Here is a 17,886-nt window from a genome sequence, read left to right on the forward strand (position 1 = left end):
AGAGCAGTGTCAATCGGGGAAGCCGCAAGGCCACCAGGAGGCTTTCAGTCTCGACAGGCAGAAGACAGCGCTGCCCGGGCCCGGGTCCCGGAGTCAGCACTCACCTATGTCAGTTTCTTGGCTTTGTTGTAGAGGGAATCCACTACTTTACTCATGTTCTGAATTGTTTCCAGAGCAGCTTCATAAGTTTTATCTACTGGGGGTTCATCAAAAATAATCAAGACACCCTCCCCCTGGTCCAAGATCCCTGCAGAAAACACAAGCAAACCCAGGTAAAAGAAAGGATTAGACACATGAGCATTTGAGAAGCAGCCCACTCCCTAGCTGCCTCACTTTCTCCAGAAAGGAGGGGAAACAGAAGTCATCTTCCTGTTCCATTCGTGCATGTTTATTACACTCTCATCACAGGCATGAGAGGGGCAAGGATCCCAGGGAACCACCAGGTGATACAATGGAGCATCTTCTTTCAAGATAAACAAGAGCATGATGCCTCTTCACCATTTCATCACCTCCACCAGCCCCCTCGCCTGTATGACTGTTACTCACCATGAAATTTCTTGTCAAGAATCATCTGTGATAATTTCCTTTCCACGTCGGCCTAAAATCAAAGCACATGATTAAAGGGCCCAGCATCTACTAGTCAGAGATCACACTGACATGAAAGGCTTGTATAAAAGGATCTTATGGCAAACGGTCTGAAAATAAAACAGCAACAATGCATCTGCAGCTCTCAGCCCACGGTCCCCAGTCCCCACTGAGAAGCTTGGGAGCTTTGCAATAAGGCCCAGCGGGTGTAAATGGCAGCCCCTCCTCATGCCCCTTTCCCCATCCCTACCCTCAAGACAAGCTCAGGACTCCTTACCTTGGAGAGTTTGATGAGGCTAGATATGTGTTCGATCTAAAAGGAAAGGTAAAAAGACACCAACACTGAAAGTTTTACTTCTGCCTCTAATATTGGGATGAGGGTGGTGCTGTATCTTGAAATCCTGCCGAATGTCTCTACAGGGACAGATTCTCTTTGGCTGTGCTTAGGTCTCTTGTGCTTGGTCCATCTGCCTACCCTGCATCACTACAGACAACAAATACACTCCTGTCCCACACACCCAGAAGAGAAAGCGTTTACCACACGCACAGTGACTGCAAAAGCTAGGCGGAGACTGCACTGAAAACAAGCAGGGGCAACCTCACCAGCCTCTACCCCACAGCATCCCTCCCTCTCCTTGACTCTCATTCCCTGTCAAGAAAATCCCAAGCTCTTGGGGGTCTCTTGCCCAGCAGGCACACCCTTGGAAGTGAGTTCCTATTCTGGATGGTGTGGGAAGGGAGGTGGCTACAGTGAGGACACCTAGCCAGAAACCCCCCGCCACCAGAGAAGAGCTAGGGTCCCCAAGAGGGTTCTTACCTGTACTCGGGAAAAAGGCTCAATGACTCGGATCAGATTCTGTTCCAGCAAGTTATCATACAACTTGGCCAAGTGTGTGCTGATGATTGGGTCATCCCGGAGCTCTGCCCGGTAATCTGTCAGAGCCTGCCAAAAGAGCCGAGATTGGCACAGAAAAGGACTTGAAAGTCACGCTACTCGCAGCTTCCTAAGTAGTGTGCTGGCCCTTGTAACTACATGGTTGACTGTAGTTCTGGAGGATTTGGGAAGATGAAAGAACAGCCACGACTGAAGGCAAAAGAAAATGAAAAGAAGTAAAAGACGGAGCCTAACCCTAGGCACCATCTTCCCGTCCAAAAGCCTCACATTGACAGCTCAGACAATGTAAGCCCTAAGAGCAGCTCAGCTTGCAAGCTAAATTCACTGCAAAAGCAGTTCTCAATATGTATTCCACAGAACAAATAAGGCCTCCATGGGGGCAGGAGGAGGGGGGATTCTCAGGTTAAATAATAGGAAATGCTGAATTCCACAGCTAGCTCTTGGGGTTTTATAAGGAATATCAGCACAGAAAACAAAGTACCTTTCTAATTTTGTTTAGCCCTAGTGTTTCCCAAATATCTGATCACAGACCCTTTTTTTAATCCCTACTAGAAGTGTTCCATCCAAATTTGGGGATAAAATGATCTAGACTCTTTGTTTACTTGTGTATGTGATTTATTTACCTTTAGTAATGTTCTCACAATATCCCAGCCTCATGTCAGCTGTGCTATAAGGTGTTAAGGGAAGCAAGCAAATCATGCCAAGTAAGGAAATGAAATTGGCAAGAACCTCAAGGAAGATGATGAACCCTGGGGACAGTCAGAGAGCCACATCGTCTAGTTTCTGTCCATACTACTTTTCTTCCTGGATCTAGGTTTTTATTAAGTTGGTCATTATACTCAGACTAAGAGAGAGGCTCAGAGAAGTATAAGTCTCACCCTATTGCTTAGACAAGTTTTTCTCCCTTTCCAAACCCTCACAAACATTGAGTGAAAGGCACAGGAGGCAAGGCCAGCCTAGAACTTCTGTCCTAAGGAAGTGTCTTTCAGCCCAGATGCACACATCAAAACTTCTCTTCTGTCCACAGAGGAGAAGCAGGCCTGGCATTTCTGGAGCTGAAGTAACATCTAAGACCATGCCGCATGGTGCTTGTGTCAGACCCTGACACACATGAGCTGTGTGACCCAGGCCTCCTCTTTAAATTCCAGCTTCCCCAAGCATAAAATACAGGTAACAGGTTTGCTGTGAAAAATCAAATGAAAGGGGACTTCCCTAGTGGCGCAGTGGTTAAGAATCCACCTGCCAATGCAGGGGACACGGGTTTGAGCACTGGTCCGGGAAGATCCCACGTGCCGCAGAGCAACAAAGCCCGTGCGCCACAACTACTGAGCCTGCGCTCTAGAGCCCGCGAGCCCCAACTACTGAGCCCACGCACTACAACTACTGAAGCCCGCGCTCCCTAGAGCCTGCGCGCCACAACTACTGAGCCCACACACTCTAGGGCCCACGTGCCGCAACTACTGAGCCCGTGTGCTGCAACTACTGAAGCCCACACGCGTAGAGCCCGTGCTCCGCAACAAAGAGTGGCCCCCCACTCGCCGCAACTAGAGAAAGCCTGCACACAGCAACGAAGACCCAACACAGCCAAAACAAAACAAAAAAAATCAAGTGAAAGAAGGATGACAGAACTTTTTGAAACTGAAAGGTACTGTATATAAATGAGGTATGACAACTCAACAAGTTTCATTGTACAAAAGTGCTTAACTACTTCCTGGTTTTGATACTGTACTATAGATAAGATGTAACCACTGGGGAAAACTGGGTGAATGGTACATGGGATCACTCTGTACTATCTTTGCAACTTCTTGTAAAACTATAATCATTTAAAGATAAAAAAACTTTTTAAAGTGCTCAAATGCCCCTCCCCTCCACCAGTTCCCTACCAACCCAATACCTTGCTTACCTTTTCAAAATCTGCCAGTGATCTGTTCTTGCTAGCCTGAGCCACACATTTTAATGCTTCTGTCTAAGAATAAAGAGAGAAACAGTGAAAGTGATCTGCATACTCACATCCCAACAAGTCTCATAAGGAACATGCTATGTCCACACAACTTCTGGCTGCAAGGAAGAACCTGCCCCACCACTGCTCTTCTTCAGAGGCCTAGGAAGAAAAGCTAGAGGAATACCACTGTGTGCCAACCAGTTTCCCTTTGAAAGCTGAAGTGACTTAAAGGTACTAGGAAATAGGAAGTTTTACAAAAAAGAGACTTTGATAAAGCATTCTCCAAAGATGACAAGCTAAAAGGGAAAATGGCCAGAGAAGTGCGATTTCCTCCCCCCTCCTCCAAGACTCCCTATCCCTACACCCCACAGATGCCTTCCTGCCCTCAGACTTGATCATACCTTGTGCTTTATAAAAACTCATTCTGCTGGGTTTGGTGCAGGGCACAGACCAAGGTTTACTTTCATTAGGCCTGAAGCATCAAAACTCTACGTATCATACTGAATGTTAAAACCCCAGAGTGATGAAGGTATAACCAAGGGTTGAGGGGCAACTTCTAACTTTATAAAACGTTATAAAAAGTACCCAACCAAGCTGTTAAGTCTCTACTCAGCACGAAATCTACAACATTCATCTTCCTGAGTGCCTGACTCCTGCTTGAAAGCTGTCATCAAGGTGCAAAGGACCAGAGGGAGCTCCTCTTGTACCAGCCTATGTACTTAAACAAGGAAGGTAGTGTCTTATACTGCAGACTTTAAAAATGATGCAAAGCTAATCATTAGTGTAGTTTGTCTCCAGCATTTGTCCTATAGACAGAAAAATGTCATAATGAGAATAGCATGAAACTCAGAGCCAGATAACCCAAGTTCAAAGTCTCGCTTCACCATTACTAGTTACCTGGCCTTGTTCTGGACACTTGACCTCTCTTAGCCCATCTCCTCAACTCTAATTCTAGATATGATAGTGAGTCTTTCACTACAGAAATAACCAATATTCTTTTGGTCAAAACTAGGAGCTGATCTGAAACTTTTTCTGATGAAAAGCCAATTAGAAAAAAAATAGAAAAAAAAAAAAAAAGCCAATTAGGGCCACTTGTATAGAAGGAAGAAATCATCTGTTGTGGACATTCTGCCAAAGATACAGTGAGATAGCCAACGTGTCTGTTGTTTAGAGACAACTGCATTTGAAACCTAGAAAGACTGCTTTTACTTTACCAGTGATAATCCGGTAAAGTACAAAGTGATGATGCAGACATCGGAGACATCATCTTTACACAGGTCACACTCTTACCTATTCAGGCATAACAGCCATCACAAATAGGGCTGCCGACCATCAAAGGCCTCTTCTTGACCACACCCAAACTCAGGACAAGAGTGGGAAGGTACTGATAAGAGAAGCACTTGAATGAGTCATCAAAACCTAGTTTCTGCACCAAGCAATCTGACCTCTCTAAAGCACATGCGCACCAGACCTTACCCGGCTCCACACTCTTGGAGAATCCAAGATTTCTTATTCCGCACATTAAATTTTCAAGCCAAGATCGTGGTAGATACACTTTCCGGTCGAAGCTAAATGCAACCTAACTCACTGTAAATGCTACAGTTCAATTCTGAGTTCTGTAAGTCCCTCAAACCACCCGATACCCACAAGAACACCAAACATTGACTTTTCAGGCCAAGAATTAACAATACAGGGAATATACCGAACGAGCTTAATGAAAAGAAGAGGCGGGAAGAAAGAATGAAGAGCGGAATGGAGACCTGAAGAGCACGGTCTCACTGAACACCATGTCTAATAACACGCTGCCTCAGAGTGAGCAGAGATCAGAGCCGCAGTGAAGGCATCCCCTACCTGCCTCCCCGCATACCGAAGTGCAAGCTTCCCGCTCACCAAGGCCTGGACATCTTCTGGGCTAAAAAGAAAATACATACTCGGTCAACTGCTCCAGGATGTTATGCTTCTAAGCATATGTTTAGGCAAATATCTTTTCCTCTGAAAAGACTCTGCCCACCCCTAAACCCACAGGCCTCTCACACCACAGAAGCTAGGCTTTCTCCACTCTGGGCTCAGTGCTGAAAAGCAGCAAAACTGAACATTAAAAAGAAAGCCACACTGGGAATTCCCTGGCGGTCCAGTGGTTAGGACTTGGCGCTTTCACTGCCATGGCCCCGGGTTCAATCCCTGGTCTGGTCAGGGAACTAATATCCCGCAAGCTGCACGACATAGCCAAAAAAAAAAAAAAAAAAAAGAAAAAGCAAGCCACACTGAACCTACCAGAAGTAATAGATCCAACAGGCAAAATGATACATATAAATCATATCCCAGTATAACAGATCTTTCAAAACACAAGCCCTGTTTAATCCCAAGATCCAAAAAGAATCCCAGTCAGTATCTCATTTAACCCCAAAAAAGAATGTGGAATAATTCTGTAAATCTTTAGAAAAAGATCTAGCTGTCATACTTGCCATTGTCGCCTTTTTCAAACCTCTCCCTAACCTCTCCTTCAACCACTCGCATTCTGGGTGGCCCAATGGCTGGTGGTGGTCTGTAAGCCATTTCCTGGCCCTCTGTCCTGTGCTCAACAACTCTCTGGACAGAATTGTAGGATGAGGAGAACACTCAGAGGGGCTGGGAAAGAGATTTCTGAAATCTGTCTCCCCAATTCTGAAAGACTAGCAAGGAAAAGTGCTCTGGATTACCTTCGATCCTCCCATTCCACCTCAATCAGCCCCACGAGGTGGCAGCCGCTGCTTCTGTAACTGGCCAAACTCCCTGCCCAAGCCATCTCTGCCATGGCAGAAAATCTTAGATGAAGGACCTGAGTTCTCATATCCCAAAGTTAATGTGCACCTACGTGTTGAGCATGATTTTGCACAGCAACATGTACTTCAGAGATGTGATGGCCTTGGGGCTATCGATGGAGTCATAACCCTCAAATGCCTCATAGAAATATGAGTATGCAGTTTTCCAATCCTTCTCCTCTGCTGCATGGATAATACCTGGGCATTGAAAAGAAAAGAGTAAGAACCATATGAAATAATAGAACCATAAAATGTCACAGCTGGGAAGGGCCTCAAAAATCTATCCCAACCTCATCTACTTATTGATGAGGTCAAGAAAGAATAAAGGACCTGCCCAAAGTCACTGCCATCTAGTGGCAAAGCTGGGATTAGAACCCAGGTCTCTGGCCTCCCAGTTCAAGTCACCTTTCCAGTATTAATTCCAAAGGAGTTAGAGACCCAACAAAAGGGGATCCTAAAAACCGCATACGGTAACATCTTTTCGCACCACCACAGCAGTCCTGCTATCCATTGGAACCACTAGAAAAGGCCACGTTTACCCTCCATGACATTATCTTCACGGGTCAGAAAACTGACACAAACATCCCTCCCTGGTCTGCCCAAATTAGTAGTTTTAATAACATCAACCATTTCTTTAAGGTAGCTTTTCTAAACTTGACATTTTTATAAGTAAGCAAGCTTTCATGAGAGAGAAAAAAAAAAATCCAACCTCTTACAGTCTCATTTCAGATACTGGTCATTTATAGATAGATGTACCTTTGCCTTGATGCGATCAGTAAATGGATTTCATGTAATGCCAAATCCATGAACTTAATTGTACACAGTTAAGCAGTATTTCCTTAGGCTGATACGCTACACTTCATCTAACCAGTTCTCTTACTGTTTAGAAGTTGGGTTGCTCCCAATGAGCCTAACTTTGACTGAACCTGCTATTACTTCCAACCTATGCTATCACGTGGGATGACGTGAAAATTAGTTCTTCCTAGCTTGGAAGGCAACTAAGCCCTAAGATTCCGTGTATCAGTTCTAACCCTGCCTCAGCCACATCCATTTGTTTACCACAGGGCTTCCCAACTTTTCCACATCAAGGTACACGAATAAAGTATTCAGCACACTGGAGTAAAAGGATGAAACTGCTCACACATGACCCCAGGGGATCACTGTTTCAGACCACCCGTCACATACCTGTGTGCCTGGCATGCCAGTTGGGAACTTACGAATTAACTAATAACCACTACTGAGTGATATGTGCCAAACCTACCCAAAAAGCCTCCTGTTTAGAGGCTGAAGGAATCAGGTCCTTCTCCTACTACTGTTCTTAACTACAGAGGCCTGAAGAAAACCCACCCTCCTCTGTAGCCAAGGAGACCTCCCTCAAAAATACCCAACAGACTACTAGCACTGCCAAATTAAATGAGACAAATGCCCATTTTCCCATTTTTCCCAGTCCAGAGTTAGAATAGACCAGACAAAAAATAAGACTGATTAAAAAAAGAAAAAAGTAAAGAAGAACTGGTATACTGCTTTCCAAAACACATTAGCAAATAGAGACCACATTAGGACTACAAGTATCACAGCTGGCATAGGACATTTATTATTTAAAGAAACAAAACACTAGACTGTTACTCATTCAACACAAATATTAACAAGGGCCTACCATGTGCCAAGCACTGATATAACTACTATAGAGAAAATAAATATGAATAAGGCCCTGAAGGAGCTCACAGTCTCACAGTGGTCATCAAAACAGAAACAAGGAGATTCGTACCATAATATGTACCAAAGAATGCACCTTTCATAGGGAAGTCCAAAGTAAAGAAGGCACTGAAGAGGGTTTATAAGGCAGACATGTGAGCTTGATCCGGAAGGATGCATAGGAGTTTGCCAAGGGGAGAAGATGGAAAGGGGAATTCCAAGCACAGAAGACAAAATATATAAAGGCACAGGAGCAGGAACACATAAAGTCATTTGGTGACTAGGACTGAAAACCAGAGATAACCATGAAAAGGATGTCTTCCTTTTGAATGCACTGTTAAAGTAAAATAGCCTGGGGATAATGGGGAACCATTGGAGTTACACGATCAGATTTGTGTTTCCAAAAAATGACTTTAGGACTAGTTAGCAAGATGGATTGAGAAAAGTGACTAGGGACAGTTAGATCAGTAAAAGACTACTCCAGTGGTCCGGTGGCATTAATTAGAGCAGTGATTGTAGAAATGGAAAAGAAAGGGCAGATTTGGAGACAGACTCAACCTGATACATCAGAAGAAAGAGTGACTGAGGATAATTAGTCAAGGGAGGAGAACCAAGAAGATAATGCTGTCAAAGAAGCATGGAGTGCTCAACAGTGTCAAACCCCACCAAATCTGACAGAGGATACAGGGGAGTTACTGTCTTTCAAGGAGTCAACAGAGACACCAGAGTAATGACATTCTTTCAATTTTTCCAAGAAGCCTGACAGAAAAGGAGAAGACAGCAATTTTAAAAGGACAAAAGGCTGTGCTTTTTCAGCTGGGGCCGTTCAACAACTGAGAGGAAGGCAGGGGGCCGGGCTGGCAGGGCTGGCGGGGCGCCTGACCGTGGCGGCAGCAGTGCGCTCAGCCAGGCCCCCTCCCGCTCCCCTGCCCCTCTTGTCCACGTCCCCCCAGCAAGGAGGGCGGCACCAGTGGTGGTGCCTCGGAGGCCGGCGAGAAGAGGGAGGCCGTGGGCAAGAGGAGGCGCCTGGGCTTGTTGGCCACCGCCTGGCTCACCTTCTACAACATCACCGTGACCGCGGGGTGGCTGGTACTGCCTATTGTTCTTATATGGAAAAAGGAACACACAAAGGTTTATATAGAAGTATTCAGAAGACACTTAAATTTTTCCAGACATTCGTCTTGCTTGAGATAGTCCACTGTTTAATTGGAATTGTACCTACTTCTGTGCTTGTGGCTGGGGTCCAAGGGAGTTCAAGAATCTTTATGGTGTGGCTCGTTACTCACAGTATAAAACCAATATAATTTTTTTATCACCTTATATCCTGTCGGAGTTGCTGGTGAACTTCAGACGATACGCGACATACAATATACGCTGCCTTACCACACGTGAAGAAAACAGGAATGTTCTCAATAAGACTTCCCAATAAATACAATGTCTCTTTTGACTACTATCATTTTCTTCTTATAACCATGGCCTCATGTATACCATTGTTTCCACAACTCTACTTTCATACATTACGTCAGAGAAGACAGGTGCTTCATGGAGAGGTGATTGTCGAAAAGGATGATTAAATGATCCCTACAACAAGGTGCTTTTTCCAGAATAACCAGGATTACTTGAGTCCAAGTTTTAATAACAAGAATAAAGAGCTTGATGAGGAAAAAAAAAAAAAAAGACTGAGAGGAAGATCCAAGTGGAGACGAGAAAACTAGACTTAGAATTGAAAAACTAAAGACTTAAAAAAGGACAGGTAGAAGGATCATGCTTGATAATGGGTAAAAACGAACAATGAAACAAATTCTGGGGAGGAAAGAGAAATAAAGAAGGTTCACATAAAAATGGCCTCTATTTGCTCTGAGAAATAAGATGCAAGTTCATCTCTTGACCATGAAGAAAGAACATAATGAAGAGCAGTGGCTTAAACAAAGTGCCGGTATTTGGTCAAAGCAAGGTACTGTGTGATAAGAGCTTACATTCATCATCTCATTTAATCCTCACTCCCATCCTATGAGGAGGTACAATTATTTATCGCCATTTTTCAGATGAGCTAAAGAAAAATTTAAGTAACTTGCCCAGTCACACAGCTAGAAATTTGCAGAACCAAAATTTCAACCTAGAAAAGTCGTTTTCTAGACTTTTTTCTAGAGCTTCTGCTTTTAACCTGAATCACAAAACATGCCATTTGATACTTACAATACCTGAGAGGCAAGTATGGTAGCTATTATCTCCCTCTTACAGTTTTACATGGAAACAAAGATTGCGAAGAGGTAATACCAGGTAACACTAGTTAGTCCTCTGACTCCAATAATGCTCGTTCAATATTGATAATAAGTTATAACTAATAAAAGCTGCTGACTACAAGAAAAAGTATTCTATTGCCAATCCATGGCCTCCTAGCCCCAAAATTCACACACTCCATCAGAAAGCAACCCACTACACTTGACTGAAATGGGGGGGTGGGGGGGGGTGTCCTTCCTCAGCCTAGATCTGAGGCCCTTTAGAAAAGTCCAACATGCTTTACAAAGATCTCCAAGTGACAAGAGACTTGGGTTAGTCCAATTCTGGAGAGAAGTGCTACCATTCTGAGTAAGTGACTAAGATGGAAGATAAGGGAGAGCTTTTTAAACCTAAGTGAGACCTCTCTAGGGTGTTGGCTCTAATAATCAGTTTGCCTGGTCAACCACAGGTTAAGTATGTTCTTTATATATTTTAGGCAGTTAACAGCAAGTGAAGAGGAGAGGGGCAGCTAGTGAGAGAGGTAACCTTCCATTGGTTTCTCTGAGGAAGCTTGAGCCAAAACAGCCAATTTTATTCTCCAGCCCTAACCCCCCAGTACTTTCACCTGTGAGGTAAGATGAGCTTTAAGAAAACATTGGGTGTTACCTGACTGCATATCCAAGGTGGCCTGCAATTTAGGGGGGCAGTAAATGGCATTTGCTGTGGTTCGAGCAGAGGTTAAGGCAGCTCGGGCTTTTGGCAGGTTGCTCAGGGCATGGTATGTTTTGCTTTCTAAAAGCTGTACTTCCACCAAAAGGGCTTTGTCATCCATCTTTTTCAACTCCCGCAGCAACTGAGAACCTGGAGAAAGAAAAAACATATAACCCCTTTGTTAGCCATAATCTTAATATTTTAATATCGTAATATTTTCCTCTCACCCTCATAAGAACACTCAGAATAAAGAAACCTGCCTGAACTCAAAAAGAGGTTATTTATTTGCAAGATTTAAATTTTCTGCTAATGTGCTATCTTCCAAAAGAGAAACACAGATCTCTTTGAAGCCTTTCTGCACACAAAGGACATTACAGCCAAGAATCATATAAGCTTACTCCTAAGATTTGAATACAGTGGGAATCCCCACCCAGAAAATGCTGAAATTACTTATCCAGTTCAGACAGACACTTGATCTCACTCTCTTCCTGTCCAATAATCACAAGACTACATAAGAAACACCAGGCACTAGGGTTGGTGGGGGAAGGAAAGAGCTTTGGATATACTAACATTCTCCAAATACACCTTCTTCCCCATGCTCAACATCACTAGTTTAGTCATTAAGGAAATGTAAATCAAAACCAAAATGAGATACTACTTCACACCCACTAAGATGGCTAAAATTAAAAAGACAGACAATATTAGGAAATGTTGGTGAGGATGTGGAGAAACTGGAACTCTCCTCATACATTGCTGGTGAGAATGTAAAATGCTGTAGCCACTTTGGAAAACAGTTTGGCAGTTCCTCAAAAGCTAAACAGAGTTACCATATGACCCAGCAATTCTACTTCTGGGTATATACCCAAAAGGGAAACATGTCCACATAAAACCTGTTCACAGCAGTATTCATAATAGCCAAAAAGTGGAAACAATCTAAATGTCCATCAACTGATGAATGGATGAATAAAATGTTGTACAGCTATACAATGGAATATTATTCATCAATAAAAGCACTGCTATATGCTACAACACAGATGAACCTTGAAAACATTATGCTACAAGAAAGAAGCCAATCAAAAAGACCACACACTGTATGATTCCATTTATGTGAAATGTCCAGAATAGGCAAATCTACAGAGGCAAAAAGTAGTTAGTGATTGCCTGGGAAGGTGGGCAGGCAGAGATGATGGATGAGGAATTAATGGGAAGAGACAATTAATGGGTACAAGGTTACTTTCTGGGGTGATGAAAATATTCTGAAATCAGACAGTGGTGACAGTGGCACAACTCTGTGAATATACTAAAAATCACTGATTGTACACTTGTTTTTTTTTTTTAAATTTATTTATTTTTGGCTGTGTTGGGTCTTCGTTTCTGTGCGAGGGCTTTCTGTAGTTGTGGCAAGCGGGGGCCACTCTTCATCACGGTGCGTGGGCCTCTCACTATCGCGGCCTCTCTTGTTGTGGAGCACAGGCTCCAGACACGCAGGCTCAGTAGTTGTGGCTCACGGGCCTAGTTGCTCCGCGGCATGTGGGATCTTCCCAGACCAGGGCTCAAACCCGTGTCCCCTGCATTGGCAGGCAGATTCTCAACCACTGCACCACCAGGGAAGCCCCTGTACACTTTTAAAGGGTGAGTTTTATGGTCTGTGAATTATATCTCAATAAACCTGTTATTTTTTTTTAAATGCTACTAGTTGTTTGAACCATATGAAATTTCCATTTTTGCAGGATAAGAATTGAATATTGGCAATTTTTTCAACTTAATAGATCATGAAAGCCGTGTTCTTCCATCTGGAGAAAACAGTCCAGATGTATCCATTAATTAAAAAAAAAAAACAGCAGGCAAAGATTTCACAGTGTTTAAAAGCCAAAAGGAAAAGCCTTTAGTTGACCCACTTCAGGTTTCCTATGTATTTGTACCCAGTTAATTTCTTGATTTTTAAAATAGATTTTAGGAATAATTATAAACAGATACAGTAGATGTGATAGTAAATACGAGCAATTTGACCCTTTTGTTCTCTAAAGTTGACAGTTAGTTTCTGAGAACTTCTAAATGGCATTTTTCCATGAGAGATTCAGTAAATGTAAGCCACCCTAAATCCTTCTTAGAAGTAGGCAGAATATAAATTATTAATATGTAACTAATAAGAGTAGCCAGGTTTGGAATACATTCATTTAGCCAGCTACAGACGCCTTACTAGCTTCCACCAGCTTACTTACCCAAATGCAATGCTTCCTGGTACCTCTTGGTATCAAAGTACAAAGACACCAGTCTTGCCTAGGAAAGAGAAAAGGCATTGACTGACGGAAAGCGGAGGAAAAAAGCCAAAGAAAGAAATCAAAGATTGACAGTCACAGAACTGTTACTGTTGAATATTCAAGTCCTGATGAAAGCATCAAATTCAGCCTAAAAAATCATCTAGCCCGTGATATTATCTCCTATTATAGCCAGTGACTGACTAAACCACGTTGCTGCTTACTTTTCTGAGCCAAGCAGCAGGTCTGTCTCAAAACTTCAACCAGAGCAATTCTCATGAGTGGGACACTGCTACCAATAATTTCAGGTGCCTGGATAATACAAAGTTGCTGAAAATACTTTTGATCAGGATGGTATTACTTATATGCACAGTCCTTCAAATGCCTAGAGATCTGAAATCAGTACTAATGTAGGCACATACCTCCAAGGCTTGGCGTAAGAAAGTTCTCTTCTCTGATTTGGCCCATTCGATGCACTCTAAACACAACTCGACCTGCAACAGGGAGAGACAGTACGTGCAACATTATGTCTTCACGTTCTTCCCACAAGCCTTGCTCTGGAGAACAGCTTTCATCTCCTCCTTACATACCCATGTTTACTGTCTCAGGGGCATGCCTTGATCCCCAGTATCTCAATATGTAATGATTATAGCATAATGGAAAATCAACTTGGCCTTTTACACACAAAGTATCTTTGTACTTAGATTGTGTTCCCTTGGAAAAGAGTTTCATCTTCAAGATTCCTCTTCTACTGTCCCAGGAGGGACCCAGGCTACATACATAGCCCTGGAATGTAGATTTCTATAATGGCTGAGAAATTTTTAAAGCAGAAATTTCTCCCTGAATAGTAATAGTAATGTGTTCATGTGACTATATTGGTCATAAAGGGGAGAAATTCTCAGCCTAGGCACAAGTGTCTTACTCCTAACAGTTGCTTGTAAGACTCAAAAGGCCCATCTGGCTTTTCCCTTCCAGATTCTACGAAGTGCAACAAACAATTCTCATCACAATACAGCAAACTTAGCTTGTACTAAAGGAAGTAAAAAGAAATGAGAATTAGCCTAACACTTTAAGAGGCTTTTAAGCTTTCTTTAAAGCTACTTTGAACCCCAGTTCTGTATGCTACCCAAGCAGTAAGGTACCATGCAAAGTAACTAACGTAAAGTAGTGTTCTATGCTAGATGGTCTACATGCCATAGGTACCCTTGCCACAGTAGCTCTGACAAGTACATATTAAGAGCTTCAGATCTTGTATCACGTCTGTTACTGCGAGTTAAGATTCATAATCAGAGCATAAAAAGAAACTAAGCTTTCCAGAGAACTAAGTGCTAAAAGAACAGGTTTTTATGTAAATCCCAATTTCTCTTAAGAGATGTTACAAGGAGGGAAAAGTGAAGGGACAAACTCCAAATTAACAGACCTTCTGCCTTTAGATAAATGGATGGCATTACATGGTATTTGGAGGATTCACCAGTAAGAGTCAATGAAATCTTTATAACTCACTGGAGCCCCCTAGTGGCTACTTAATACCCAACTCTAAACTCAACTGCCCTCATACAGTAAATTCTACAAAACCTAAAATAAAAGCAAGCCAATCACAATTTCACGGTTTTGAGTTTTGTTCTAAAAAGCCAAACTCAAAGTAATATCTCTGTTCATGACATGAATGGAACTGAAAATATTTTGCTGAACATTTTTAGCAACAAGAATAAAAATCTTCAGTCCTACGTGTCTTTGGGGGCTAAGAAATGCTTACCATCAGTTTTACCCAGCAAGCTTTTTCAAACAATGCAGAAATGAACACCTAGGCTCCTGATCCAGTAGTCTGGAATAAAAGGTTGGCCACTCTGATGTATATCCCTAATTAAGAAACACTGAGTTCTACTCTAGCATCTCAACCTGTCCCCATTTCCCTGACAGTCCAGATGTTAAGTGACTCACCCAAGGTCACGTATTCAGCTGTTGGGACCAGAACTTGACCCTACCTCAACCCAGCCTTAATAAACTCAGGTCAATACAGACATTTCTCCTAGAGCAGGGAATCTGTACAACATGAACTGCCTATCTGTTATCAATTACAGGGTACATGCTTTGCAATATCTGGGACTATAATTGGTGAAACCAGTGCTTCAGTTTTAAGAAAAAATTTTAAAGGCCACTGCCCTTGCTACATAGCTTGAGAGGTTTTGTCCTTTGTTAATGCTAAGGATGACTGATAAAGGGGATAAGAATACACAAGAAGCCCATGCTTCTGGAGGAAGCCCTACTTGAGTACAAAAGCTTGACACGGTCAAAATTAGGTATTTTTTAAGCTTTAAATAAATACACTTAGTCATTTTTTATATGCCTTTATTAACTAAATTCCTAAGGGAAAAAATTAACTACCACTCTAAGTCTGAAATTCTCTAGCACAAACTCCCTTTTTTCCATTGAAATAATTGTTTCATTAACAGGATTTTTTTTTTTTTTTTTTTTTATAAATTTATTTATTTATTTATTTATTTATGGCTGTGTTGGGTCTTCGTTTCTGTGCGAGGGCTTTCTCTAGTTGTGGCAAGTGGGGGCCACTCTTCATTGCGGTGCGCGGGCCTCTCACTGTCGCGGCCTCTCTTGTTGCGGAGCACAGGCTCCAGATGCGCAGGCTCAGTAGTTGTGGCTCACGGGCTTAGTTGCTCCATGGCATGTGGGATCTTCCCAGACCAGGGCTCGAACCCGTGTCCCCTGCATTGGCAGGCGGATTCTTAACCACTGTGCCACCAGGGAAGCCCACATTAACAGGATTTTTGATGTAAGGTTTCTTAAAATGTCCTATTGTGTTTTAGCTGGAAAGACTACACCAAAAAATGGCTTCCCATAGAAACTGCCTAGAGATCCCTAGAAGGTAGAATGAATTCTGGAATTTCAGTTCACTATTTGGCAGGGATCTGGTTCACTCTTCTTGCTCCCCTCTTCACCCCAACTCTCTACTCCCCTACCCTTGCTAACCACCCCAATCCTCAGTCCCCCACCCCACCCATATAGCCTCACTTCCTAGGCTCTAAACTTTAGTACTGCAAATGACCAGAACCTAACTTGAATCATATCCGCTTTCGGAATACAGCAAGCTGAAGATTGTTCTGTAGATCTGACTTATGGTCAGTCCCCAAATACAAAAAGGCAAGGAAAATCCCCTCCCCCATACTCTTGGTGTTAAACTCCCCAATACTCTAGCTCTTGGTACCAAACTCCCCCAAACTCCTAGCTCTCTTAACAATGTCCTAACACTTCATATTTTGCCTCAGGCCTCAATAGTACTATGACAGTGATCCACCTATGACTTGCTCCTCTATCCTTTCCCATTAGTCAATCAAAGAATTTTAAAAGAACCTAGAATTTTCCAAGATGAAGAAGACTATATCCAATTTCCCCAAGTCAGAGGCCTTGAGTCACATAGACAAATGTAGTAACAATACCCCATGCTTATATCTCAAGTCAATAAACTTAAGTCTTAATTCAACAAAGTATCCCCTGAGCACCTACCATCTGGAAGGCATAATCCATACATTCCCTCAACAAATACTAGTTATGTAGCTTCTCTGGGCCAAACTACTCTAAGTGCAGAGGATGCAGCAGTAAATAGGACACAGTACCTATCCTCATGAAACTTATACTCTAAGTAGGAAACGGATGTTAATAAGTAAAATAAATACGAAGAAAGCAGAGACAGGCATTTTAGATAAGGTGATAACAGAAGGTCTTTGAGGAAATGAGATGTAAGCAAAGACTTGAAATGATGTGAAGAAAAAAGCCGTGTTAAGATCAGGCTGAGAGCGGGACTTCCCTGGCGGTACAGTGGTTAGGACTCAGTGCTTCCATTGCAGGGGGCACAGGTTCGATCCCTGGTCAGGGAACTAAGATCCCACAAGCAATGCAGCGCGGCAAAAAAAAAAGGTCAGATGTATAAAAATGCCCCAAAGCTAGAACAGTTTAGAGCTAAGGCAAAAGGCCAGTGTTACAGCTGTAAAGAAAGTAAAAGAAAGAATAATATGGTAGGTGAGGTCAGAGGTAGCCATGGTTAAGGAATAGCCATGAATTAGGAATGAGAAAGGCACTGTGGTACTACAAGGGATATAGGGCTTTACCTGAATGAGACTATATTACAGTAAATAAAATAAAGCAAGGGACTTCCCTGGTGGCGCAGTGGTTAAGAATCCGCCTGCCAATGCAGGGAACACGGGTTCAAGCCCTGGTCCAGGAAGATCCCACATGCCGCGGAGCAACTAAGCCCGTGCTCCATAACTACTGAGCCTGTGCTCTAGAGCCCGCGAGCCACAACTACTGAGCGCGCGTGCCACAACTACTGAAGCCCATGCTCCACAACAAGAGAAGCCACCGCAAGGAGAAGCCCGCGCACCACAATGAAGAGTAGCCCCCGCTCGCCACAACTAGAGAAAGCCTGCGCGCAGCAACGAAGATCCAAAGCAGCCAAAAATAAATAAATAAATTTATTTTTTTTTTAATTTAAAAAAAGAAAGAAAATAAAGCAAATGTTCAGGTAATCATCATACAAGGCATAATCAAAAATATAACATGTACAAAATATAATATGGATCACTGAAGAGTTAAGATCACAGTGACATCAACAAGGAGAGATTTCAGAGGAGGTGGTACTTGACATGGAACTACAGAAGGGAAAGGTACTATCATGAAGAGTGTACAGGACTTGCTGAGCAAGTATCCAACAAGGCTGGCATGTTTGGTACACTTCATAGAGTCTAGGAGATCAGACTGTCATGCTAA

General features: G+C 42.8%; 1 protein-coding gene and 1 pseudogene across 1 annotated transcript in view; one reads left to right on the forward strand and one right to left on the reverse strand.

Annotated features, from left to right (window-relative positions):
* The window catches only part of PSMD11 (proteasome 26S subunit, non-ATPase 11), a 29,025-nt gene that overhangs the window by 282 nt on the left and 10,857 nt on the right, over positions 1-17,886 (reverse strand). The window contains exons 4-13 of the mRNA XM_036836526.1: positions 13,530-13,601; positions 13,072-13,129; positions 10,805-10,999; positions 6,277-6,421; positions 5,274-5,334; positions 3,384-3,446; positions 1,403-1,528; positions 863-898; positions 547-598; positions 105-247 (exon numbers count right to left, since the gene is read on the reverse strand). Of these exons, the coding sequence (XP_036692421.1) occupies positions 105-247; positions 547-598; positions 863-898; positions 1,403-1,528; positions 3,384-3,446; positions 5,274-5,334; positions 6,277-6,421; positions 10,805-10,999; positions 13,072-13,129; positions 13,530-13,601 (951 nt within the window). The remainder of the gene's footprint in view (positions 1-104; positions 248-546; positions 599-862; positions 899-1,402; positions 1,529-3,383; positions 3,447-5,273; positions 5,335-6,276; positions 6,422-10,804; positions 11,000-13,071; positions 13,130-13,529; positions 13,602-17,886) is intronic.
* LOC118886596 lies at positions 8,093-10,221 on the forward strand (annotated as a pseudogene).

The sequence above is a fragment of the Balaenoptera musculus genome, chromosome 20, assembly GCF_009873245.2.
Source record: "Balaenoptera musculus isolate JJ_BM4_2016_0621 chromosome 20, mBalMus1.pri.v3, whole genome shotgun sequence".
Classification (NCBI taxonomy): Eukaryota; Metazoa; Chordata; class Mammalia; order Artiodactyla; family Balaenopteridae; genus Balaenoptera; species Balaenoptera musculus.